This window comes from Vanellus vanellus (genome assembly GCF_965231255.1).
Source record: "Vanellus vanellus genome assembly, chromosome: 2".
NCBI classification, from domain to species: Eukaryota; Metazoa; Chordata; class Aves; order Charadriiformes; family Charadriidae; genus Vanellus; species Vanellus vanellus.
The window spans coordinates 15947568-15973995 of NC_138906.1; the positions used below are offsets into that span (position 1 = coordinate 15947568).

Consider the following 26428-nt stretch of genomic DNA (forward strand, 5'->3'; position numbering starts at 1 on the left):
ACCTGCCTGAAAAAATGGTTTGCAAATGATTTGCAGATCCCCAAATTTCTTTCTGCATGCCTGTTCATTTTTGCTCCGGTTGCCGAGTTGAAAAGAGAGCATACCGTGAAGCGGAGAGAAAGTCATGAAACCAGACCGTATAAGGACCTTGTCAACTGTTTAAATAAATTGACTGGTAGACAGATCAGTGAGAGAGACTTTTCAAACGAGTGGTTTCATTATAAAAGAAAGGATACAAGCAAACATCTATTTTTTTCCAGCATGTGTGGAAGTATAAAACATTCGGCGTCATTTTTCCCTGCATGCATCACCTAGTTACCTACTTTGAAATTGATATGACAGGTTTGGGTTTTGTCTTTTCTTGCTGGATTAGTTTTGTGACGACCTTCTGGAGTTCATTTAACTATCGAAAAGTGTTTAGTGTCTTCTCCAAAGACGGTGATTTCACTGTTCACTCCCTTCTCCAGGTCATTGATAAAGCTGCTCGTCAGTCTAAGCTGTTCCCAGCCCTGATCTCTGGGGGAACCTACAGCTTATTCTTCTCCATCCTGAAGACTGATCTTTGTTTCCAATCCTTTAGCCAGATTTCAATCTAGAAAATGAAAGCTTAGTCCAGTCTTATGAAAACTTAGTTTCTTTGACACCTTTGATATGAAGCCTTGGTAAAGGCTTTTTGAAAAAGCAAATGTGTCATGTCCGATTCATTGCTTGAGAGGTTGGAGAGCTCACTGGCACCTTTGTGCAACTTCAGCATCCCAGTGAGGAGGGATTTCCCCATGGATGTGTGCCTTCTCCATGGATCTATGTCCATCATGCTCAGTGATCTTACTGTTTTTTGTAGATGCCGCCATTTTATTCAGGAGGAGGTCAGATGCCTGGTCTGTAGTTCCAAAGAGCCTCTCTAGATATCTTGGCAACCACCAGTCCTCTGGCTCCATGGCCATTCATAACTATATGTTAAACGTTTTGGCCAGCGGTTACACGATTTCATGGTTGAGTTCCTTCAGGGCTTTTGATAGAATGCTATCCAGCCTGGGTGACATGTCAGCTTCTCACCTAAGTGTGGTCTGATGCTCCTGTGTATTTTCTTCTGGCTGATCTCACTCCTGTCCTTATTTGCTACAAAGAATGGAGTCAGGTGTGGAAATCTCCCCAGTGTCTTTAGCAGTAAAGACTGAGGCAACGAAATCATTGAGGTTCCCTACTGCAGTCTTGTCCCTCAGTAACCCTTTCACTCTTGCCATCAAGGGGACCAGCTGATTGCCTGTGTACTTTCCTGTGTCTGATGTCCTTAGTGAACGTTTTACCTTCAGTCTAAGCATCCTCTGAAGGGTGCTGCTTAGATTCTTCCTTCTTTCTCTCAATTTCTTGGGCCGTATTGGTGGTCTATTTAATTGTGGCACATTTTACCTGAGCTTCAAATACAGGACTTGTTAATAGTCTCCTTTTAGGCCTCTGGTGGTCTTTTTGGTGCATGATTTTCAGTGTATTTAGGTAAACTTTTAGTAGTAAACATCCCAAGAAATATTTTTAAAAGTTAGCTGTTGTGAGAGTATGTGCATGGTTTTCTCTTTTGTAGTATCTTGTGTCTTCTGTTCTGCCCTTCTACCTGCCCCAATTTATTTTGACTTACTTTTTTCTCCTTTATCTGTTTTCTATCCTTGGTATCAACTTACAAGCCAGACCTTGTTACTCCCAGATTACTCCCCATCCACCAACCTACCTACATTTTGCAAAGCCATGTGGGTTCCTTCCCACCATTCTGAAAGCATTTTTTGTCTTCTGCTTGCCTTTTGACATTGTCAGAACACGAATGCAGTATTTCTTAGAAACACTGTACTAATTTTACGTTTACTAGTGCATGATTGTGCACGTAAGTCAAACCTGAGCTGTTTACTGGCTATTTTCCTACATTTTCGCATCTTGCAAAGTCTGTCCCTAACGCAGGATCCCAACTTGGGTGGTAACAAAGAAAACCATGTTTAATATTGGTAGCACTGTTGTAAAAGTATCTCTGTTGGAAAAGGAAGCTGAAGCATTTTGGACATCGTAGCCACAGGACACGGATAAGAAAGGAAAAAGAAAGCCTGGGGAATAAATCTGTGTGAGAGAAAGAGCGTCAGTACCCGGGATGCAGTGTAATATATAGCACATTTGTATACTGACTTCTTTAAAATTCATAATGCTTGCACGCCAGTATTTGGGTAATTTATTTTCTGAAGGAAAAAGGGAGTCTGATTATTATTTCTATTAAAAAAAAAAAAGTTTGTTTATGCTTTGAATCTTTTGGCAATGTTCTTGTGCATAAACTTTTTTCATATTTATGTGCATAACTTCAGATAGGATGGATGGTGGAGTTTAAGTAAAAAGGACCGCATTAGTTGTCCTTTTATTGTCTAGATAAGCAGCAGCTGGGCTACTTAGTACAGACAGTGCTTTAGCAAACAGCTGGTTCTTATCTGAATGACAAAGGGCCAGGGTAGAGACCTTTTTTATTTAAAAAAAAAAATAAAATTCTTGTTTCTATTTTTATTTTAAGAGAATGGAGAGAAAAGGAGCTACAGGCAATCTGTGGCATGTGAGGTTTTATTGCATCTTTACGAATATGATCATTTATTATAGATCAGTGCTAGGACCCAGAGAGGGAACTCATTCTTTTCAGCCTGGAGAAGAGAATGCTCAGGGGGATCTTATCAGGGTCTATAGATACCTGACGGTGGGAGTAAAGAAGACAGATCCAGACTCTTTTTAGGGCTCTGCCCAGTGCCAGGACAAGAAGCAACAGGCACACACTGAAATACAAGAAATTTCTTTAAACACGGGGGGAAAAAAATTTCTTCTGAGAGGGTGGTCAGCCACTGGCAGAGGTTGCCCAGAGGGGTTGTAGGATCTCTGTCCTTGGACGAATTCAAAACCCAGGTGGGCAAGGCACTGGGCAACCTGCTCTTGCTGACCTTACTTTGAGCAAGAGGTGGGACTAGATAAACTCCAGCGGTTCTGTCCAACCTCAGCTGGTGCGTGACTTAACTGTCACACCAAGAAATGCTCCTGCCAGGGGCAGCTGTTTATACAAAGTGTAGGAGCCAGTCGCTGCCTGGCTTGCTTTCCTTGCCAGGCCTTTAAGGAAGGGCAGGAAGGCGTACATCTTTGTTTCTATTGCCTATTCTTTATCAGTTAATCAAATTAAATTATACCAGATAGCACTGATATCAGCTAAGGGAAGGAACTGGAATGTGTAATTCAAGCTCTTTATTGGAAATGGATCAGGAAGAACAAGTCTTTATTTGAACTGCAGTCTTGCTTTGGACTGTCGGGTCTCTGTCTTGCCCACAGCAGTTTCCAAATTCAATGTATTTTTTTCTTACACAAACTTTCTGTTAACAATGTAAGGAAAACACTGTGGGGTTTTTTTGAGGGGGGAGCCAGTTGTGTATTTCCTGTCTAATTTTTGCTGGTTTATAAATGGCAATGCGTCTTTTGTAAAATATTTGTTCCGTTGGGTGTCAATGCCTTTGTTTAAACCCGTCTTTTGAGATGCTAATTAGAAATGGAAAAAAGTGTTCCCCATAAAATGATAAAATACGTGATTCACTTCACAAAATGTAGCTACCTAAACAGAGCGCTCTTGCTATTTCTTTTATTTCCCCTGTACTTTGCTGCTTTATGAGGAGTGAATTTCTACGTATTTCTCTGATTCAGAGCTTTCTTCTTGTCAGTATCTTTCTGAAAATCTCTTGAGATTTTCCGACAAATGAGTTTGAAAGTTGATGGGTTGTCACATAAAGAAGGACTGTGCGATATGGCTCACTAAAAGCTGGACACTTGTTACATAAAGTCATCAATATAGCACTGGGAGAATAAATCCCAAAGCACTTTGATATTTTCACACCTTATTTAAAGGCAGTGAAATAAAGGTTAGTTTATCATTTAATGCCTTTATCATGCAAGTTTAAGCTCTCAAGCAGTCTAATGTTGCTGTGCTTTTTTTCTTAGTGTTTCAGAATTTAACATTTCTATTCTTTTTGAATTTGCCTTAGATTCCTTTATAACAGAGGCTACAAATATTGTTTAATTTACTTTTCAGTAAAGCTGTCAGTTGTAATCTGCAATTTAAAAAAACTAATAAAACAAATCCTCATTTCACAATTTAAACCTTATTGAGTCTAATTCACTTGCACTGCAAGTTTATTATTCTCCTGCAGCTTGACGTGCCTCCAATTGTAATTGTGTTGACCCTCCGATGCAGTAAATCTCCCCAGTGCTTATCAAACTGGGAGAGATAAGTCTACAATTTGGAACTTCATTAAATATCTCATTTATATTAAACAGATGATGGCTTTGAACAGAAATAATAATTTTACAGGCTCTGCGACCTCCTGATCGTGGTCTCCTCGACTTTGCAATGCGGCATTTTGCAGACCTCCACCCCTCTCTGTACCGGGCGTTACGCCAGCGCCCAAATGTCAGAAGTCGTTAGTCCATCAGGCTGACTTCAAAGCCTCTGCTGTGGAGACTGCAGTCAAGCGCTTTGTAGCCCTTGAAGCAGATTTCTAAAAATCTTTCTTAGCGTACATTTCTTAGTCATCTGGGGATTGTGGGTAGAGTGATTAATAGTGGGCAGCTGTTTGAAGAAGAAAAAACACCCAACAAACATGTTGCTTGTTATTGTAATTCCTGAAACTATGAAGTACTCCTCTCGTGCTCGTTTAGAGACCAGTCCTTGGAATAAGCGTTCCCAGTGGCTTCAAAGAGTTTTCAGCGTGCTCGGTATCTTGCAGTATCTGGTCCCTGCTGTATTTCAATACATATAAAATATGTGCTGTGGGATTTCTGTAAGACATTGCTCTTAAGTTTTAACTATACACTTCAATATGAAGAGGCGTGTTGATGAAAACATCCAACGCTTTGATGTGTGAGTTCATACGATTACCCTGCAAAACGCATCCATTTTTTAATATTTGTTTATGTTTTTAATAGCGCTGGATTCAGTTCATGCTGATTAGATGAATTGGTTTAATGGTCTCGGCGAAGCTCCTTTGGTAGCATCACCGAGTACCATCAGGGTGCGGGTGTGCAGGTGAACCGAGAGCCTTAGGGGCAGGAAGGCTGGAGGCTGCGAGGGCTGGGTGATGTTGTGGGGAGTCTTTATCTCTGCGGTGAGTGGCTGGGTGCTGACAAATTTGGCATCCCAGCTGACCATCGAGTGCCCAGGTGCTTGTTCTCCTCGCTCTCAGGGGCTGCCCATGGCTAACGGGGTGGCTAACCCCAGCTAGATGATATCAAGTTGCTTGCTTGTTTTGCCTCACGCAGGCGCTGCTTTCCACCGAGCCCTGAATCTGTGGTGCTCACCGAGGAAAACTCAACTTTTTCCTCTCTTTTTGAAAAATCTGAGAGGCCTACAGGGGAAAACAAGGGATGACCAGCTTCTGCGAACAAAGGCTGAGCTGGGAAGTCACTCAAGAGAGCCTTCTGATGGAGAGCAGCTGGGGTGGGCAGGCAGCCGTACGAGCAGTCTCCCTGTGCACGTGGCCAAGCAGCCCATCTCCATCGCTTCTTCCATCACCTACTTTGTCTGCCTCTTAATGCCCCGGGGAGGTCTGCCTGGAGTCATCTTGGGCAGGGACCCGGCAGCTCCAGGGGGTGAGGGCTGGGATGGGGGGGGGGGCACCTCAGGTCTTGCCAGTTCTGGTTTTTGCAGCTCTGCGGGGATGCTGCAGCAGTGCCGGGGGTCAAGGATGCTTCCAGACTGAACAAAGCATGCGAGGTCTCTGTACCCTGCCGCCGGGAAAGGCAGAGCAAAGAACTCATCATAAGTAGAAAAAAAATAAAAATAAAAGTTACTGTGAAGTCTTACTACTTTTTTTTTTTTCCTTGCTTTTCTAACTACAAAACGTTTGCGTGTTTGCGTATTGGTTACTAATATGTGTGGTGGGGTTTCCTGGGGGTTTCCATGATGATTACATCTGAATGCAAATGGCACCACTTCAAACAGCGCCAGCAGCCCAATTCCAAATGGAGTTCCTGCTCCGCGCTCCTGACAGGAGCCTTGTTCTGACAGGCTGTCAGTGTGGGAACGATGGCCCAGCTGTCTGCCCGATAGTGCTGAAAAAAGCCAAAACTGTCTGTTTAAGAAATTATCCAACAAAGAGACACCAAAATGCAATGGATTTTTTTCCCCAATTTTCTGCTGAAGGATTTGAAATTTGACAGGGCACCATGGGAGGTGTAGCGTCAAGTGGCTTAGAACGTTGGTCATTAAGCAGAGCTGTCATTGCGAATTATGTTTGTCCAGGGTGAGAAGTTCTAGCTCATTTGGTGCCCAGACAGGTCTAGGCCTTAGGCAGGTTGTTACAGTTCCCCCATGCTGCTAAATGGGCCCTGGGCGCTAATTTTTCTCTCTCTGTGCAGCTGGAGTCGCCTGGGAGCCCCTCTGGGCCGGAGCTGCCCATAGAGACTCTGCTGGATGACCGGGAACGGAGGATTTCCCACTCCCTCTACGGCGGGATCGAGGGTCTCAGCGAGTCACCCTCGAGGAACGCGGCGCTGAGTAGGATAATGGGTGAGTCAAATCAGCTCTGCTAGTTGGGGCGTGTTTTCATTCCCCTCTGTGATTCATCGAAGGGCGATTAATTTGGGAATCGGGGAACCTGAAGATTGCACCGACCAACTTAAAACATGCCTTAAAATTGTTTCACGCAAGCCTTCTGGATAGTTAATGTGAGAAAGTAAGTCAATAAATGGAACTACAAAGTGAATTTCGTATGCTGTGGCAGGTAATAGAACAAGTAACAGGAGCATTTAACATGTTTTTTTCAGTGTTTGATTTGGGACAATAAATTCTTGGTTGGTCCAGTCTCCGTGTTGAGTCTTCGTTTGCATAAATGTCAGTGACTCATGGAAATTTATAATAAATTTCAGCATTTCTTCTCGTCTCTTTCAGTCATACAGAAGTACAAAAATAAATAAAGAAAAATTGCATACATTTATGCTTATTAGGGCATTTCATTAATTTGTTTGAATTTTTGCTTTGCAGGGCATCAATTTTAAAACCTCGTAACTAATTTTAAGCATCCCTTGTGTCGATTCTGTGCCATACCATCTGCATGGCCCCAGTGGATAATGAGGTTATTAGCAGTTGTTCTGCAGCAATTCAGCTTCTGATGTAGAGAGCTGGGTAATAAAGACTTGCCTTGCCACAGGAGTGGTCGGATTTACTGACTAGAATGGGATTATTTTGAAAGGATTTTCGAATTTAAACACAAAAAGCGGCTTGATGAAAATAGCACCTGACAGAAGACGTGACGATTGCTTGCTTGAGTTGCAAGTTTTAAACATAAGATGTGGCCATTAAATCTGGGACTTTTTTTAGTGTGCTTGACACACAGAGAATATATTAGAAGGTGCTGCTGCTATAAACTTGATATGAAGCAAGGCTGAACTTTGTTTTTAATTCTTTTAGATTTATTTTCAGCCTTAGAAAATGAAAGTCCACCACTTAGGCTTTTCCCAGTCAGCGATTTATATATATTTCACTCTTGTTTGGGGTTTTTTAAAATTTTTGTATTTTTTGGTTTGCTTTTTCTTTGCAATAGCAGAATAATACTGTTAAACTCTCTGAAAATCCACAAATTTGCTATTAAGATATTTCGTCAGTTAAGTTTTTGTCTTTTTTTTTTGTGCATTTGGGCAACTGTAGTTAGAAATAAATCGTATTTTGTTGTATTGCATTACATATCGTGCAGCATTGTATTCCTGAGAATCAAGGAAGCATGAAATCTTTTCACCCAAGGTCATATGCTCTTGAAGAGAACAATTTAAAAAAAGAAACTATTTATTTGTTGACTAATCTAAGGAGCAATAAAATAATCTGAAGTGTTTGGCACTACTCTCCCATAGAAGGGACTAGTTCTTTTTGGTGTCGAGGCTTCAGATAAAACATTTGCAAAGCACCACCTTCTGCTTTTTCCATCAGTGTTGCAGAGGATTTACACATAGAGTTCATATAAGCATTAACGAGTTATCACTTAAACACCTTGTCCAGTGATGGGAGAAGAAACCCCGAGAGAGGCTGTGTGCATGTGTGTCAGCAGTGCATTTACTTCCACATCAAAGGAACACAGGACTTGGCATGACAAATCGAACTAGTGGTTCATCGGTGTGGTATCGTCCCTTCAGCAGTAGCCAGTAACTGATGTTTCAACAAAAGAAAAGAAATCTTTCCAAAGCTCTTAAAATCTAATGCTTTTGGATATGTAGGCATAGGGAAAAAAATCCATCCTGCATTTTGTAAGTGTTTATAACCTGATGTTTTGATTTCCTCTGAATCATGGCTTTTCTGTATTGTTTTCAGAAGCCAGGAACTACGTAGAAAATTGGTTGGTTGTGACTTAAATCTATTGATGCTTTAGTTGGAAGCACGTGGAAAATCAAATTGTGCCTGAACCTCACAGTAAATGTGATCTAGTCCAGAGTAACTGAAAACTGGTCTTGCCAGGACTGAATCATTCTCTTATGCAATCACGGTAGCTTCACAGAGCTGTCATGTTTAAACTCTGTTTTTAGGTAGCAATCAGTTTTCTAATATGCTTTTTTTTTTCTGAATTAATCAGTACCACTAAGTTAAAACTCCAGTGTTTATGATCTTCTGTGATATTATTGAATGCATGTTTTCTTGCAGTGCCATACAGCAGAGAGGGAGCGATATGTACAATTGCTTCTTTCAGAGTAGCTAATGTTTGTAAGACTCAATCATTTATTATGCAGTGGAATTCCTGTCTTATTAACATTGATAATGAGAAAAAACTCAGGACTCTCTTTATTTTCTTGGGAACGGATACGTGGATATGGATATGACCCTTCCAGAGTTTTCCTCCTCTCTTGAAAATTGGCATAAAAGCGAGGAATAGTCCTAAGAACAATCTGGCTGAGGAAGACTGGAGGTCCGTACCTTCCCGTGCTGGTCCTGACCATGAAAACAAGCCAAAAGGAGTGCTTTGTGCCTCGAGTGCCCTCCCCAGATTGAGAAGCCCTCTGACATATGGGCTCTCTGAATCACCTGATGTCTTTTTATTTATGCCTCGATGGATTTAACTATGTAAACTTTCAGGACGCGGTACCTTGTGGTGAGGAGGTCACAGTTTGATTTCACGTGTGAAGGAGTAGATCTTTCTGCTTCTTTTGCTATTAGGTAAAATTGATGGATTTTGAGTATTCTTCCTAAGTTAGACTATTCAAAAGTGATAATCTCAAGGTCTGGAAAATGCCTGCTCTTTTCAGTCGTTGCTTAAAGTTGGAACAAAACTTTCAAGAGAGTTTTGTTTCTTTTAAATACATCTAATGTAATTTTCAGGAAAGGTATTTAAGACAATTTCCTTACTCTTTCAATCCATAACTGACAGCAAGAACTGGTTGTCAGAGGCTTGCTGTGAGAGTGGGAATAAAATACCAATTTTAGAACGTGATTTAAATTATGTAAAGTAATGTTTGCTTACTGCGGAAAGGCTACATGAATCTTTTAATGTTTCTGACGACTCTTATGTTGATCTACTTTTCTAGATGATTATTGCTATTATAGATTTTTTTTTCTGCTTTTTCACTTGATAGTATTTCTTGATGGAGAAGAGATACTGCTTTCTGTACTCAGGGAATGATATTTTTTGGTTTTGATGAGGCTTTTTTTTATTTATACACATTGGGTCTTCTAAGAATTAGATGACTACAATAAAACCCTTATGTTTGTTTATTTTTAATATTTTCAGGTTTCTTGTCGTTAGTACATTCAAAATAACAATTGTGTTATTCTGGTTTGCTTGGCTCTATGATTAAAAATTCAAGTCTCTCCTCCTGATACACCGTTCTCGTATACCAGCCATTATGCTCCTGAGTTTTGCAATACGCAAATACATAGCTGCTGTCTATATAAATTATTCTGATTCAACAAACAGCTTAGTACAAAGTCCTCTTTCATCTCTTTCTTCTAGTTGCTGATATTTTTTTTATGAACACGGTGGGTTTTGTTGCTAACGGTGACTAAACAGAAGTTATTTATCAGGGGGTACACAGAATAACAATAGCTTGCACTGAATCTGCTTTTCATCCTGAAGAATCCCCCAGAACTTCATAAAATTTGGTAGTTCCTACACAACAGGAAAAACTTTGTTCTCTACATAAATAATTGCTATCTTAAGGATAGAATCAGGAGGAAGCACTAGTGAAAAGATGTAGCGTTGTTGTGTCAATGAAATAACTCTTTACAAGCAGAACGCAGTTCCCCAGCCAGGAATCTCACCAGAACGTGGTGGTCTGCTACAACAGTCTTGACAGATCTGAGCATTCCCTTGAGATCCAAAGCCTGGATATAGTGGAGGCATTTTGGTCCTTAGACGCTCCCTGCACTTGTATTCCCAATCCCACCTCTATTTAGCTTGGAAAATTAGATGACTGAGTATCTATGGGAAATTTTGCCAAAACTTGCTGGGGACAAATATGTTGTTAGTGAAAAATAAATAAATGAATATCTGGAGAAATTCTAATTTCTTATTGCACAAGTGTCTGTATCCCTCCTGTCAGAAGTCTCATCACTATTATTATCATAATCAACACTATTTTCTTTTTTTATTATTTCTCTTATTTATTTATTACTGTATTTATTTCTTTGGTTAATACTTCATTATTCATCACAGAGTAGCTGTTGCTGATTTCTTGGTCGGGCAAGTTAGGAATCACTTGCCGTGTCAGAGCAAGAAAGGCCCTCTACTTGTGGAAGAGGCTTGAAGTGTAGCACTGGTCTGAATCCCACGATATCAGAATGCTCCTGAGAGTCACTCATAAAATAATACTTGGTTTTGAACGTATTGCAAGGGCGTTCAACAGGTTTTTTTAGACCTTCCTTTAAAGAGAAAGCAATAGCAAAACCACAAGAACAAGCCACATACGGCACCATGACCATACAGTGTAGTGTGGGAGCCAAGTTATCGCAGCAAACAGATTAGCCAAACTTCAGGGATTGTCAAGATTTAAAAGGCCCTGGAGTAGTTGGGTTCTTCATGAGTAAGCCTGTTGTTCGTTTTGTATACCGTGTATGCTCAGGGGTCTTTTTGAGCACTTTATGTTGGAGGTTTAACTCGGGTCCAAACTATTTTCTGGTCTATTATAGGTCTATACTGTTACAGGTTTGAAGTGTTGCTGTTTGGCATATATTTCCTTCTAAGCTGAAAGTCCTCATGGGCCTGGAGACCAGCCGTTTGGTACTGGAGCTCTGAGACTTCTTTTTCTGCACAGACAGATGGGAACCTTTTTTACCCCACAGTTTGTTATGGTCCTCAGGCTACGCTTGTTTAGATTGGTAACTTGTTCAAGACCTTGGAGCTTCATTGTCCTGAGATGAGACACACTTGAAAGGGGGAACGGTTTCCCTTCCTTATTACACCGTCCAAAATACTGCCTATTATTACAGATTACCTTGCTGAAGTTGAATTAATATATGCAAAACTGGACTTGAAGTGTATTCAGAGTCTAAATTTTATAGCTCTTTTCTAGCCCGAGGGAAAATCATTTTCTTGGAGAGGTTTGTAGACAGCTCGAGCAATGTCTTAGATTTGTAGATCAGTCAAATATACTGATGATTACTAGGTTTGAAGTTTCTTTGATGTTCCCTTGTAATGTTTCTCACAACACTTGCAGAGTTGCTTTCTCCAAGGGTATTTTCTGTCCACTTCAGCTGAGCTCTCTACAAAGGATGTATTGAGTCCTTTGCTGAGGTCTGTCTAACCATCTGCTGGAGGTGAAGTCTTTCACCTGTTTTTAGCTTCGTCTGCAGTGAGAAGCATAGGCATGTCAGATGGGTTTTCTCCTTAATTTCAAAGCAACTATTAAAATGTCAGTCTTCACCCTTGTCAGATACAAAGAAGGATAGTGAAAAGTTTAAAATGGTACTGAATTACTGTAGCCTCTCAAATGGGAAGTTCAATCTGCCGAATGCCATGAGGTTATACCTTTTCACAGTCAATTCTTTGGAGACGTTATTAACTACTGAGTTAGCAGTCTTGTAGGCATTATGTTTGGAAAGAAGTACATTACCAGGCTAAACATTAGCCTGTCCATCAAAGAAGCTATTGCTGGGCAAAGAATCAGCTGTTATGCAAACTGAACACATTCATTTCGGTTTGACAGTGAGGAGATGTTCACCATGCAGTACCTGTTTCTTCCAGCCACTTCTTCAGCCTTCTTCAATTATCTCTCTAGAAGCCGGTTTTCCCCTCTTTGGAAAGCTATACAAAATGTATTATTTAGTGCAGTGATGGTTCTAGCTAACTCTTTCCGCATAAAGTTTCATTTGTTTGTTTGTTTATCAATAATTGCATGCAAAGGTAGTGATGGTAACTGAAAGCTTTCCAGAAAAGAGGAAAAAATTCTTTTGCCTTAATTCTACACATTTTTTCCATATCTGTAGGAAAAATAAAGTGCGAAAATATTTAATATGTTCATAGAAGCAGTTTATGTTATGGAAATTCAAGTTTTTCTATAGGTTATTACTGCGGTGAATCGTGATTTTATAACAACAGTTTGTTGTCAGATTAACGGTTGATTAAGCTAGTGCTTTTCTCCTCATGAGATGTGACAATTTTACTAGTTGTTTTAGTAAGATAATACATTTTCAGGAATAAGATTCGTGTAATGTCATGATCATTCATTTGAGATAATGTTGCGTGTAGGGAGACTTGGGCCCAAACATTTTAAATGACAGATCTTTTTAAGTCAAACGTCAATATACAGGAGGAAAAGTATTTTTAAAGATATTCTATCACACAAAAAATCACGTGCAGCTAATATGAAAGGATCACACTTATTAGCCATTGCCTCAGATAACTAAATAATTTTCATCCAGATTTGCTAACCTTTATTTTCCTTAGGACAAGTTTTATCTTAGTCTTTCTAGATACTGAAATAACCTCTGTTTCTTCCAAGTTAAAATTTTAAATGGTGATAATGCTATATTTCTACTGTTGTCCAAAAAATACTATATAACCCCCATCCTCCCAACTCTGTATCTCATGCACGTGTCCTGAAAAACAGATTTATTCAGTTTAAACCATAGTTATGTTACAAAGCACTGCAATGAAAATATTCCTTCTGATATTCTTTCTAGCTTTTTTTTTTCCCCCCAAATTTTGCATGTGTGCCTCCAGATTGTTTTTTAAAGGAGAGAATTAAAATTTGGAATCATTTGGTTTTATCTGTGACTTCTCAGGACCTTTCACAATTCTTACCTTTGTGGAGGCGTTATTAAAGGGTTCCAAGTTCCCAATAGCAGTCAGACAAGTTTCCAATTATTATTCCAAGATTAATCAGGAGAAGCGATGAGCTCTGTTAGTCCCCATGGAACTCATTCCTTGTTTCTACCAAACGATTTAATGCTGAGAGGATACTGTCTTCTGGGTCAGGCTCTTTTCAGTGGCCCCCAGTGACAGGACCTGAGACGATGGGCACAGCCGGAAACACAGGAGCCTCCCTCTGAACATCAAAAAGACTTTTTCATTGTGAGGGTGACCGAGCACTGGCACAGGTTGCCCAGGGGTGTGGTGGAGTAGAAATATTCGAAACCCATTTGGTCAGGGTCCTGGGCAACTGGCTGTAGGTGACCCTGCTTGAGCAGGGGGGGTTGAACCAGGTAAGAGGTCCTTCCAACTTCAACCCATCTGTGATTCTGTGATCTTCTTGTAGTAGGCTGCAGATATAACTGGTGTATATTACTTTTCAGACCTTTGCATAGGAAGATGCGTATAAAGTGAGACATAGTTAATTTTATTATCTGTGTTGTGTCACTCATCAGTAGCATTGCAGGTTGACGTGACATTTTATCAGCTGTGATTATATATTATTCAAGGCACTTTCTGTCATTATTTAGTTTTGGGGTTTTTTTCCCCCTTTCAGGTAAATATCAGCTGTCTCCAACGGTGAACATGCCCCAAGATGACACTGTCATTATTGAAGATGATCGGCTGTCGGTACTCCCTCCTCATCTCTCTGACCAGTCATCATCCAGTTCCCACGATGATGTTGGGTTTGGCACTGTGGATGCTGCTGGATGGGCTAAAGCTGCAATTAATGAGTCAACAGACTGGTAAGAGCATGGTTTAGTGGAAGGAAAAGGGAGATGACTGCGGTTACATCTTTAGTTTAATTTTTGGCTACTGCTAATATTAATCTTTTTTTTTTTAAATCACATTTCGATTTCACTATTTTCAAACTGCTAATTGTCCCTGTTTCAGGAAGGACGTCTGTACAGATAATTTGTTAGACTTCCTACTTCTGGTTGCAGTTTTGTGCTCTGTCAAAGCACATTTGTGGACATGTTACTAATTGTTATTAAGACCAAATTAGTAATTAGTATATAGCTGTGTTAATTTGAAAATTTAATATTAATTTAGTTGCCAATTGAGCTAGCTTTTGTAAAAAAAAAAAAAAAAAAAACTTCACAAAATTTAAAAACTTGATTTTAGGAAAGATGCAAGAATAATTCCAATTGGAAATTTTAATTTATAAACCTCAATGTAAATATTTCTAAGTCTATAAAAGCAAGATTTTATTTTTATATTCCAGTATGTATCTAGGAGCCATTCAATACTTCTGTATACTTTTTTAATGTTCTTATAACATACAGCAATTTTAAAATCTGATTAGAGGTCAAGACAGCTCTTTGTTTTGCCCTAGTGTTAATACTTGCGCAACAACAATTAGTTAAGATTTCTTTATTATGCATGAAGAAATACCAAAGACTAGGGCAGGGGTTGTCCCGCTGTACTCGGCACTGGTGAGGCCCCACCTCGAATACTGTGGTCAGTTTTGGGCCCCTCAGTACAAGAAAGACATTGAGGAGCTGGAGCGTGTCCAGAGAAGGGCAACGGAGCTGGTGAGGGGTCCAGAGCACAAGTCCGATGAGGAGCGGCTGAGGGAACTGGGGTTGTTCAGCCTGGAGAAGAGGAGGCTGAGGGGAGACCTTATCGCTCTCTACAGCTACCTGAGAGGGGGCTGTAGCCAGGTGGGGGTCAGTCTCTTCTCCCAAGTAACAAATGATAGGACAAGAGGAAATGGCCCTAAGTTGCACCATGGGAGATTTAGATTGGATATTAGGAAAAAGTGTTTCACCAAAGCGATTGTCAAGCATTGGAACCGGCTGCCCGGGGCAGCGGTTGTATCACCATTCCTGGAGGTATTTAAAAGGTGTGTAGACGTGGTGTTGAGGGACGTGGTTTAGTGGTGGATTTGGCAGTGTTAGGTTGATGGTTGGACTCGATGATCTTAAAGGTCTCTTCCAGCCAAAGCAATTATATGATTTGTAACTGTCATGCAAAGGCAGTGTACTGTAATAGTCCCACATTTAGAAATATGGAAAGTAATAGTTCCACATTTAAAACTGTGGAAAGTAACTTTACATGCTTAATTTATAGTAAAAAGAATTTCTGTGAATCTTAAGTTGACTCTCTAGTTACTTTTATACATTTTAATATGAGAGTCTTAATGAAAAATGCATTGAGCTCCATTATTGACTTGCTTAGGTTCCTGGCAAAGAAATACTGTTTATTGCTTAGTTAGTACAATTAATACAGATCTAAGATTTAATTTGCAAGTCCTGTAATTATCTATAGTAACAGCAAAATAAAAGCCCACCCCTGTACACTGCCACTTCTTGAAGCTAGATAATTACCACAAATAGTGTGAAGTATATGAATTTCCTTATTTTTCTTGTCTCTTGAGCCTGTTACGAATGTGTCAGCAATATCTTAATAAAGCAGCAATAGCACCTGCCAGCTGATATGCACCTGTCAGCTTCTTCTTTGCTTTGTATTAGTTTATTTCACCTTATGTCCAGAAACTGAGTTCTGTATTTTAAGCACCGTTTTAGTGATTATATAAAAAGGTAATTTTTTTCGTCCTCATTTGCGTTTTTTTAATGTTGCAGCTCTTCTCTTGGACAAGTCATATCTGTAATTTGGGTCCTTGAAAAATCCATCTGTCTTCTGTAAAACCTTTTAGAGCTGAGAATCTGAGACGTTGAAATAGAATACTACTCACGGCTGCACATAATAGCTTATTGCTGAGGGATTATTTTTTTTTTTAGCCGAACATGAGCAAAAACCTACAGTATAAAGTAAGAGCCCATTTGAAACCTGCAGATGCTTTTACATTTACTTCTGCAGCGTATCTTGCTATTCGTATCTTCTTTGAAAATGAAAGTAACAGTAAAGAAAATAGGGATTAGATATTGTGGAATTGATCACGCTCAAAACCTTTAAACGTGTGTCTTTATGAGAAATTGTAAAGGTCTTCAGATACAATTGCACTTAAAAGAGTAGATCAGTGCAGCGCCTTCTTAGATAATGTATTCTATTTGTAAAAAAGTAAATAGCAGTAGAATTAGATTGTTGCATTAATTTCCTGCTGCTAATGGATGAAGGAAGACTTGTAAAACGAAGGTGCATTGTATGATTTGGCTGGAAGGCACAAAGGGTAAAACTAAGAATATGGATGAAGGGTTATCCAAACAAGAATGGCAGCTGTTCTGAATCACAGAAGAAAATGTAAGCTTTTCCAGCCTCACAATATCTCCCTAATCCTTGATGAAAATGTTATGAAAACAAAGGGGCAATAAGACGGGATTAATAAGTGGAATTTTAATAACATTGAGGGTCAGAAGACGGTTACATTCTTTTAAGGATCAGCTGTCATTCCAGAAATCTTATTTGTTAAGTATGCTAGAATATAGCAAATTGCATTTGGCATTGCTTAATGACTTGCACTAAATTCACCTTCTGTCTTTTATTAATGTAGTTGAAAAATATTAAAATGAGGCATTTTTAGGGGCATTAGTTCCTCCTCTGGGCTCATTGGCTTTTCTAGTTATGGATCTGCACGGAGGCTTTTGAATACTTTTAGGCACTGTGCATGCATTCAAACTCCTGCGATCTGCGCCCTCCTTAATTACTAAAACACACTCAGGTGACATTAATAACAGAAATAAACCAAGACATGAAAATTGATGACTCTCCATAGGGCTCAGGTATTTGTACTGTAAAAAGGTATGAGACGTCGTGATGTCAGAGAGCGAGTAATTTTTGGTGCTAAGTAGCGCCGTTAGTATGCAGGATACTATGCAAACATGGAGTAATAAACCTCCTAATAAGTGTGTGTGGAAGGTGGGTGTGATAAGGGCAGATAAGGGAAGCAGAGAGAAAGCCCCTAAAGGCGGTGTCAGTGGAAACGCTGGGATCCGATCTCCGGAATTCCCAGTTGCTGACGCCGTGTCCAGACCCCGCTGCTCTCTCCAGGACCTGTGTTGCCCTTTTCGAGTTTTATTTAACTTGGAGTTTTAGTCTGTTCTTAGGACTCCAAGTTTAATATATACGTGCGCGCTGTATTTACATGAAAATGATATTCAGCTTTATTAGAAGATTTATATATGCGAATCAAAGCAAGCTCAGATGAAAAAAGGAGCATGCAGCCAAAACCAATAGTTTTAGAAATTCACCCTTTTTGAAGAAAGTGTCACAGGATACGTTTTGTTCGGCAAGATGAAGCCAGTCATCTTTAACTAACGTGAGCTGTGTTAACAGATGTTGCTAGAGAAAATTCTCACTTAGTAAAACCACATTTTTCTGGCCTTCAGAGACAGAGGGCTGACTAGCAGTGAGCCAGAAACTCCTGTGTGGCCTTGGGAAAGTCATTTATGATTTGATTATGAAAGGTGTTGAAACCCCGTAAGTCCGGTTGAGTCACTCGCTTCAGACTTAGGTGGTTCTTATGCAGCTACATGTTGCGCTGCTGTAAAGGCTAGAAGCGCATATTGACCTTGTCTGTTTAATCTTTCTATCGTGTGGAGATAATTTTTTCCCTCTTTTGTGGGAGTGAATGCGAGGACTAAATAGTTATTTTTGAGTTCGGGCTCTGATGAATCAGAGCTTTTAAGCATATGCTTCAAAACGTTGCTGGATTGTGCAGACATCTCTGAAATAGTTGCAGTAATTAAATGTAAAACATCATTATGAGCCTGAGCCAGAAACATTAAAGCCAAAAGGCACTTGACATTGACTTTATTCATAGAAACTCTGATCCCCCTCTCACTTAAATTCTATATGCTTGTCACATGCACATATCTTATTATTTGTAAATCTGCCACTACCAGACTGAATTTCTTCTAGGCTGCCTGGTAATGCGAATAGTGATTTTCATCCTCTGTCGTACTTGATGCCTTCGAACACCTTTCCTTACCTCTATTCACTAGTGCGCCTAATACTCAGGTGTTTTTTTGATCAAAGATGCTTCTGTAAATTATGGTACATGGCATACATAAACATGTTTACCTTACATAATTTAAAAGTATAAGTTTGTTTCTGCAGAAGTTCACTATTTGCCTGTTTCTCAGTAGCTACGAGATGTGTATTATACCTACACCTTAAAATAGAAAATAGTTCTTTTGAAACATGTTACTGAACGGTAACATGTATGTATACAATATTTTTAATGGCATTTAGTCTATTTAGCGATCTCAGTGACAAAATATTTACCTTTTTTATATTGAAATACAACAACAGTCAAAGGGGGGATTTTGAGGGATCTTTTTCCTATTGGATAGATAACAATGGTGCAAAATACTCATTTTTTCAGTATTTTATGCTTTTGACTTCTTCTTGTGGCAGCCGAAGTAGAAAACTAACTTCTTTGCGCTTGCCTTAAGGCTCATTTTTATACTCTATACTTTTCCAGGAGTAGGAATAACTTTGTGTGAATTTCCTTTCATACGGGTTATTGGCAGTAAGCGATCTTGCGGTTTTGGGTTGTTTTTTTTTTCTTGTTTTTAGCATACATCGTGGCCATTATGACACATTGCAAGCCTAGGGTTTAGCTTGCACACCCAATTTTGCCTGCATTCCTGCAGTCCCGATTCTACCAACATTTGACCAACATGAGTAAATCTATCTTCAGCACGCTTCTGCTGAAGCACGGTGAAACGCCCATCGCTGCTCACCGAAGACCTGACTCTCAGCCGAGGTCACGCAAGAAACCCACAGAAGAGGCCGAAAGCAAGTCCCTGGTTCCCATTTAGTGGTGGAACCATTGTGGCAAATTCTTGCTTTATATAAGTAATAAGTAAAAATACGTTTGTCTGACATAGCCAGATTAAAACCAGGAGATGCTGTGAAAAATTTGCAAGCCATTTCATGTGTGGAGAGAAATTTTAATGTAAAGTGTTTAAGTTAAAAGTTTTTAAAGGTTTGTGGGCTTCAGGCAGGACACATTCTATTTACGCTTTATTAAAAACATTTTGTGATGAAGAAAATCTGATAATTTTCTAGTAACAGAATATATTAACTTCTCGTGAACAGAACTGAACTGTTTTATTCCCCCTCAAATTATTCCTGCGTTGGGGCTGTAAATTCTGATAGTGTATGTATAGTACACCAACTATGTGCTTCTTTTATTAAAACTCATAAGTGAAATTCTCGATACTTTTTAACGGGAATTGCTCAATGCAGTAGAACAAACCCATCATGTGTGTAACTGACTACTTGCAGTGGTTTATTTAAAAATGTGTACTTTATTGCTATTGGTAGAAGTCACGTGCTAAATAAATGCTTTTCTCTGCAGATTGAAAGGTTGCGTGATCTTGATAAATGCTCGCATGATTTTTTTTCCCTTCCTACAGCACTCTTAGTCCAGATGTTGATCCAGTGCTTGCCTTCCAGCGAGAGGGTTTTGGACGCCAGAGCATGTCAGAAAAGCGTACAAAGCAATTTTCAGATGCCAGTCAGTTGGAGTTTGTTAAAACACGAAAATCCAAAAGCATGGATCTAGGTAGTGAGTGATATTTTTTCAATTATTTTATTTGAACCTGATTTTCATATTGTAAGTATATAGATTTTGTAATTCCAAACGCATCGTTTTTGTGCAGTACTACTGCACGTAATGTCTACTGGTGGGAAGTAAAGTATTCTTAACGTGAATGGCCAAGTGGCCTGTGTATTGTTTGTACCGCTTGTAAATGTCCATACATTTAAATATCGTAGCCCTCTGGATATACAGTTATGCATAAACATAAAAGGTACTTATTAAAATGGAGGTGAAAAGTGCATTTACCAATCCGCATAAAATAACTGCGTAAAACTGTACCACGCTCTGGTTCTGGGTAGAGAGGATTATTCTCAGTTCATGATTATAATGCAATTAGCCTTAAAGATCCTTCGTAGTCTCTCATTTTGTAGATGGATTTTGATTAAGATATTAAAGATGCAAGCATTTTTTTGAAGAGTTCATTCAGAATTAGAAAATGGGGCTAGCCTGACATCTGGTTGAGACCCAAGTTTTAATATTTATACCAGAAGCCCTATACAGTAGCAGCGGCTGAGACAGGCAATCTACTATGATCATTTTAACTGGTAAAACAACTGAGAATAAGTAATTCCGAACAAGCCCATCTCTTTTTCTGCCATTGAGTTTAGATTCTGAAGTGCAGAATCTCGTAACCTTAAACAGTGAGTCTTGATTGTTTAAACACACAAAATTCCCTACTCGGAATAATAAAATATAATGCGATTCGCTTCTTTACGATAATTGTGAATCTCTTAACTACAATCCCCGATTCACCAGTTTCCTCAGGGGACGGTAAGGTTGGTGGTATTGACGTGTCTTGACTAGTTGTGATGTGCTAACGTGTCAATAACATACCGTACCTGCCTGTGACGTGAACACGACTGACATTGCATGAAGGTTACTAGTTTGCTGCCATTCCTACCCGGGATGTTTGCTTACTGTTGCAGTTTATTTGCATGAAGTATGACATTGCTAAGGTCCCCTAACTTGAAAAACGATATGCAAAACAGAAGGAATGTTGGATGCATGTGGGGCATGGGCACTAACTGGGCTAACCGTTATACATTTACCTTTTAACAGTAGCTGACGAGACTAAGCTCAGTACAATGGATGACCAGAAAACAGGTAAGAACTGACAGTAAGGCTGTTGCTATAGAAACCTTGGTCAAAGCAGCTTACCACAATTACAGAACTGCCAGTCAAATTGCATGGAAACATGAATATTCCAGTACTTGCATGGCTGCTTTCTATTGTTGTGAATAATCAAGTCGTACAGAAAAAGAAAATGCTCTGTGGAGATAAGTATCTGGGGTGGTGTGTTCAAGCAGGTCATACGTGTGACTGCAGGGAGCCACCTGTTGCTACACCTTGAACTCATAAATATTCACAGTTGTTTGGGTTTTTTGCCCTTTCAAAAAAATCTTGAAAAATCTCCTCCTGGCTCCGAAGTCTAACGTACAGAGAGACGATGGAGAAGAGTCGAATGTTTGGCTATTACACTGCTAACGCAGCGCTTGGAAATAATTATTTTAATTAGCAAACTTCTGCCTTTGCCTGAAGTGGTCATCAGATACGTGTTGTGAGTTGACTTGGAGATTATTAGCGCAAGTTGATTTGCCTTTGGAGCTGAAACCCGAGCATCGTAACAGAACAAAAGAATATGTAAATAGAATCTTTTCCACATACCATCAATTGTAACGTTTCACACAATGATAATGAGGAATAGCTTTCAAAGCATATTTTTTATTAGTAATTAAAATAATGCACCAGCTGCAATTACGAACCTTTATGATTTATTAATATAAGTTAGCTTTTGACCTTTGGAATGCTATTTTAATTAGGCTAGATCCAGAGGACACCACAACATTACTTAGCTCTAATTAGGAACAATTCACCTTTTTAACCCCCAAATATTATTTATTTTAGCATGATTTGGGGAGTAGGACATTCCATGCAGAATTTACAATTAATAATTCACAACTGTGTCTCCGCTTAACCACACTTTACAACATGAGTAGGAATACTGAAAAGCTGTAAGTAATCCAGTGATAAAATTATAATTTTTATTTAAACACCTAAAACTTCTAGCTCTTAAAATGTTGCAGAATATGGCCACAGACTAGCAGCTTTACAACTTGAGAATGAGTACACAAAATTAAAATGTATGAATGTTTTGAAGGATTAAAGCCATCGGAGTGTGAATGTATGAATTGTATTAATGGTTTTGGTAAGAATCAGTGCTTAGGATCACCTTCACCCCTTAAAATTATTCACATAAAAAGGAGTCACAGATCAAACTCAAAATTATTGTAAATTATTTCTCCTTTTCTTATTATCCTGCCTACTTGGATGGGATGTGATTAGAATGGTGTAAAACCTGCGTTTTAGGAAAACATGATGCTTAGGTTTAAAAGTGCATAGTGCTTTTGGTGGTATTAATAGAGGGTGGTATTAACCAGAGTGTAGATTTTTCTCTCTGTATAACACCTGGAATGAATTCCAAAAAAGAGACAAGTCAGACAATTTGGGTGAAAGAGCGTGACCGTGACCATCTGGACTAAGCAGTTACATATTTTGTGCGCAGCAAGCTGAGTGGCTGGAAAAAAGGAAAAACACCTTTTACTGTACTTTTTTTAAAATTTATCCAGTGTGCTTTTAAGCAGGTTTTGTATGCAAACACTGGATTTCTCCCCTTCCTGAAGATGGATGTGGTTGCTAAACAAACCACTTACTGTAGTTTGGCTTAAAAATCGTCTGGTTCTAAGAAAAAAAATGCTTCAAGTGTGTGGTGAACTATGTTTTAATGAACTCTGGAAGCCAGAAAACTTCAGCATATATTTACTTTAGAAAAAATAAAAACAAACTCTGTTACAGTCAAAGTTGGACTTAATAGTATTGGCTGAAAAGGAGAGTGTAGAACTCACCAGCCCTAGTTACTACAATAGATTTTTAATTATTTTTCTTTCTATAGTTCACTTGAAGTGCCTAATCCTTGCCGTGTTTACAGTTCAGCCTAGAGGTTAGGAGTATATTCAGTAGCAATTGAGCATGGCTCATTTATTGAGTCCCAGACATACTATAGTTCCAGCTGGTTATTTTTCCACGTACGCATTGTGAAAATGAAAATGGAAAGACAAAAAATCACAGAAAATGTATTTAAATTGTTTATTTATTTATTTTAAAAGCACGGTGTAAAAATAAAATGTTTTATGAAATGGAATCAAAACTAAGCTATTTTTGATGCAGTTGCTTCCCCTATTCCTCCCCTGTCCTCCCCAGCCAAAATGTCACACTTCTATTGTATGAATTGAACAAGAAATGGAAGAATTTATCAAATCTAATGGAGCGGATGTTAGTAAATAAATATACTCACTGCTAACGTCCTTTAAGAAAGTGTTTAGAAAGTAGACTTTGTACCTTTGCAAAGCTGTTTTAATCAAAGAGAGGGACGTTTTTGACACCAGCTGCTGGTAGCATTTAGCCTGAGAGTTAATAAATACAAAGTTTCAGAAAGAAACAAAGTCTTCATTTAAAAGAAAGCGCAGGTGAAAAATTGACTTTATAGCCTTTAAAAATAGTCATTGAAGGAAACACCGAAGGAAACATCACCTATCCTTTGACACCGCGCTTTTTGCCTTTGCAAATTGCCCAAGCGGATTCGTGGCACTGTATGAACACTTAACGTGAGGGAAGTGGGAGCACAACGAGTTGTTAAACAGCATCAGCGCAAGGGAGAAACAAAGGGCCTGGAGCAGGGAGCAGCGCGTAGGCTTCCTGTGATCCGTGTGCGTTAAATGTCTCGCTGGACCTGTATGCGCTGAGAGGTTATGCGGTGGGGGCTGGCGGTGCCGGGTGAGAGCAGATGCACACAGCGCCGGCGCGGTCCTGCATGAGTAAGAGGGTGGTTGCATGGCCTGGAGGGCAAGGCTTGGCTGATGTCCCCAAGGGCTGGCCAGCTGGGGACGTAGGGAGTGGTGATGCATGCGTGGTGGGCAGGGGCTGTGCTCGGCAGGCTGGGCTGAGCATCCTCCAGAGCCCTCGAGAGATGGATGGGGGTGTGCGGCGCGTAGAGCCCGGCCGGCCGGCTGAGCCTGGAAGCAGAACGTGCCGGGAGGCTGCGCGCACCGTGGCAGTCGCAGTGGGAGAACTGCTCTGGTACCGAGGGATGAATCCACCTCAAAGGATATTTGTTAAGGAAATTGTTGGAAAGGCAAATTTTGATAAACTTCAAATTTTAAAAAATGATAAAAGACTCCCTTTCATCCCTCAGTCATATAAAGATGCTTTAGGTAGATGTGCCTTTTTCTCTTCTTTTTTTCTACTTTAAATTCTGGTGTCAAAATTGAAGTAGAACTCGTTCTGAGCAGATAACGTTTCTGATGATTACCACCAGCGCTGTAAAGGCTGGAAGAAAATGCTGACATTTTTGTATTTAGAAAACAAGGTTTTGATGTGACTCATAAATTTTAAACAGAATCCATTTTAAAGAAAGTTTGCTGTTTCTCACCGGATTATGGGTAAACAACTCACTTTCTGGCTGGTGAATTCTAGTAATAAATTCTGAACTCACTCAATTTACAGGGAGGCTTAAAGATATATTTGGAAAATAGTAGACTTGCTATGAAGTGGCCATAGAAGATAGTGAAGGTATTAAAATATACATAGCTTTATGATCACAGTGCTTAAATTGCTTGCGAAAGGACATTTCCCTCGTTCAGGTTCTGCAACCTGTCCGCGTTTGTGTTCGTGGCCACCCAAGTTCAATAAATATTCCTATCATTTCTGTAATCCATTATTAGTTTTACAGTACTCGAGGAACATTAGGTCATATCCCATCTAGCTTTTCCTTTGGGAAAGCACAACTTGCATAAATACCGTTCTCACAGAGATGTGTACTGGGTGGCAGGAAACGGAATTTTTTTAATGCCCTTTATGAACATAAATGGGTACATAAATGCCTTCTTTATAATTACTGTTTACAAAAAGAGCCACTCGGTAATTAGGGAAAGATATACGAGTACTTCATTTAGAAGATTGCAAAGCAGAATCTGAAATAAGGAAGTTTACAGTAAGTTGCCGTGTAAGAGGATACCCTTCCCTTTTGTATATGAAATTGAATCTGTCAAACAGTTGGTTTATATATGATTGTCCTGTTTCCTCTTTTTTTTCTTTCAAAACGTTGCATTCATTTTTCCCGTCTCACGGACTGTTTTTAAAAAGATACAATCTCAAAAAGTAAAAAACAAAGTCTAACTTCTTGTGCACTGCGGGCGTTAGTGGAGGAATAGCAGATTTTGGCATATGCTAGAAGGTGGAGAGTTTTATAGGGCACTGTCTAACTTGCATTCCTTTCACTCGGTAAAGAGAGCGTTATGTAAAAATACTTGCCTTAGACTTCAGCCGGTGTTCAGAAGTTTGGGGAACCCGGACTGCGGTTTGTTCGCCCAGCTGGGAAGCCGTGAGCCCCCCTTGTCCCAGCTGGCTGCTCTTGTCCACCCCAGCAGCTGCACTGTGCCCCCACCATCCTCGCGGCCCTCAGCCCTCCGACGAGTGGGGGCTGTGAGTGGGGGTGGCATCTTCTCGGAGATGTGAGTTCATCAAGATAAGGTTTCTCATTTGTTGGGGCGGGTTTGCTTCTGGCTGGGGGTCCAAACAGCAGGACTCCAGACCACTGGGGGAACCAAACTGCGGGAGCTGTGTAGACCTGCGGAAGAGGATTTTTTTGTTTGTTTGTTTGTTTCTATTTACAAGTTCATCTTATCAGTAGGGCAGCTGAAGGGGAATGGTTTGACGGCTGCTGTTTGAATGCGTTTGATCTGAAGGATTTCAGTTTAACTTAATTGCTCAGACTTTTAATAGCCGAGAGAAAAATGGAAGGGTTTGCTGCCTTGCCCCATGTCACACCAAGAAGTTAGCAAACGACACGGAGCAGACCGGCCATGCTACTATTCTGCATCCCTTCTGTAGGTCCAGCAACCCCCTTCCTCCCCACCCAATACTGAACAGTGAAAGAAGCTGGGTTTAGAAGGTAGTAGCAGTTTTCCCCAATGTAAGGTAACTTCACATACCTTTGTTAAAGAACAGTGACAGATGCTCTCTCTCTTCTCCCTCCTAATATCTACCGGAATAGGGGTCAACTCCAGAGCTTTGTATTATTCTGAGATAAACACTTTTGAAAGATCGTTTCCCTTTATCGCATTATTCACACCAGACCTCGGTTACAAATGTATTGCTCATTGGTTGATATTCCTGAGGGTTCGGTTCTTGGCTCTGTCTCAGTGCTGGCTGGCTTTCCAGTTTAGCTTTCGGTGCCTCTCTCAGTGATATCAACAGAGTAACAACCCACCACTTGGGACTGCTGTAGTGCCACAACACCCTTCTCTGTTCTGCTCCCTTTGGGTAGAGAAAAAGTGGGTTTCCATCTTCTAGGTGAAGGCTCTGGTCTCCTAACTTCAGGAAATGTAGCAACGATGACGATGTTGATGTCCCACCTCATCTTTCTCTGCAGCCACAAATCCTACGGAAAGTCTGGCCAAGGCTATACTGCGCTTTTGAATAAAAT

The 26428-nt window shown here is 39.9% G+C and overlaps 1 protein-coding gene across 3 annotated transcripts in view; it reads left to right on the plus strand.

Moving 5' to 3' along the window:
• Nucleotides 1–26428, plus strand: part of PARD3 (par-3 family cell polarity regulator) — a 461313-nt gene that overhangs the window by 283378 nt on the left and 151507 nt on the right. The window contains exons 14-17 of one of the 3 annotated variants that reach the window (XM_082480102.1): nucleotides 6409–6559; nucleotides 13933–14122; nucleotides 19703–19854; nucleotides 20947–20991. In XM_082480102.1, coding sequence (XP_082336228.1) covers nucleotides 6409–6559; nucleotides 13933–14122; nucleotides 19703–19854; nucleotides 20947–20991 — 538 coding nt within the window. The remainder of the gene's footprint in view (nucleotides 1–6408; nucleotides 6560–13932; nucleotides 14123–19702; nucleotides 19855–20946; nucleotides 20992–26428) is intronic. The other 2 variants (XM_082480103.1, XM_082480104.1) reach the window with 2 other exon arrangements.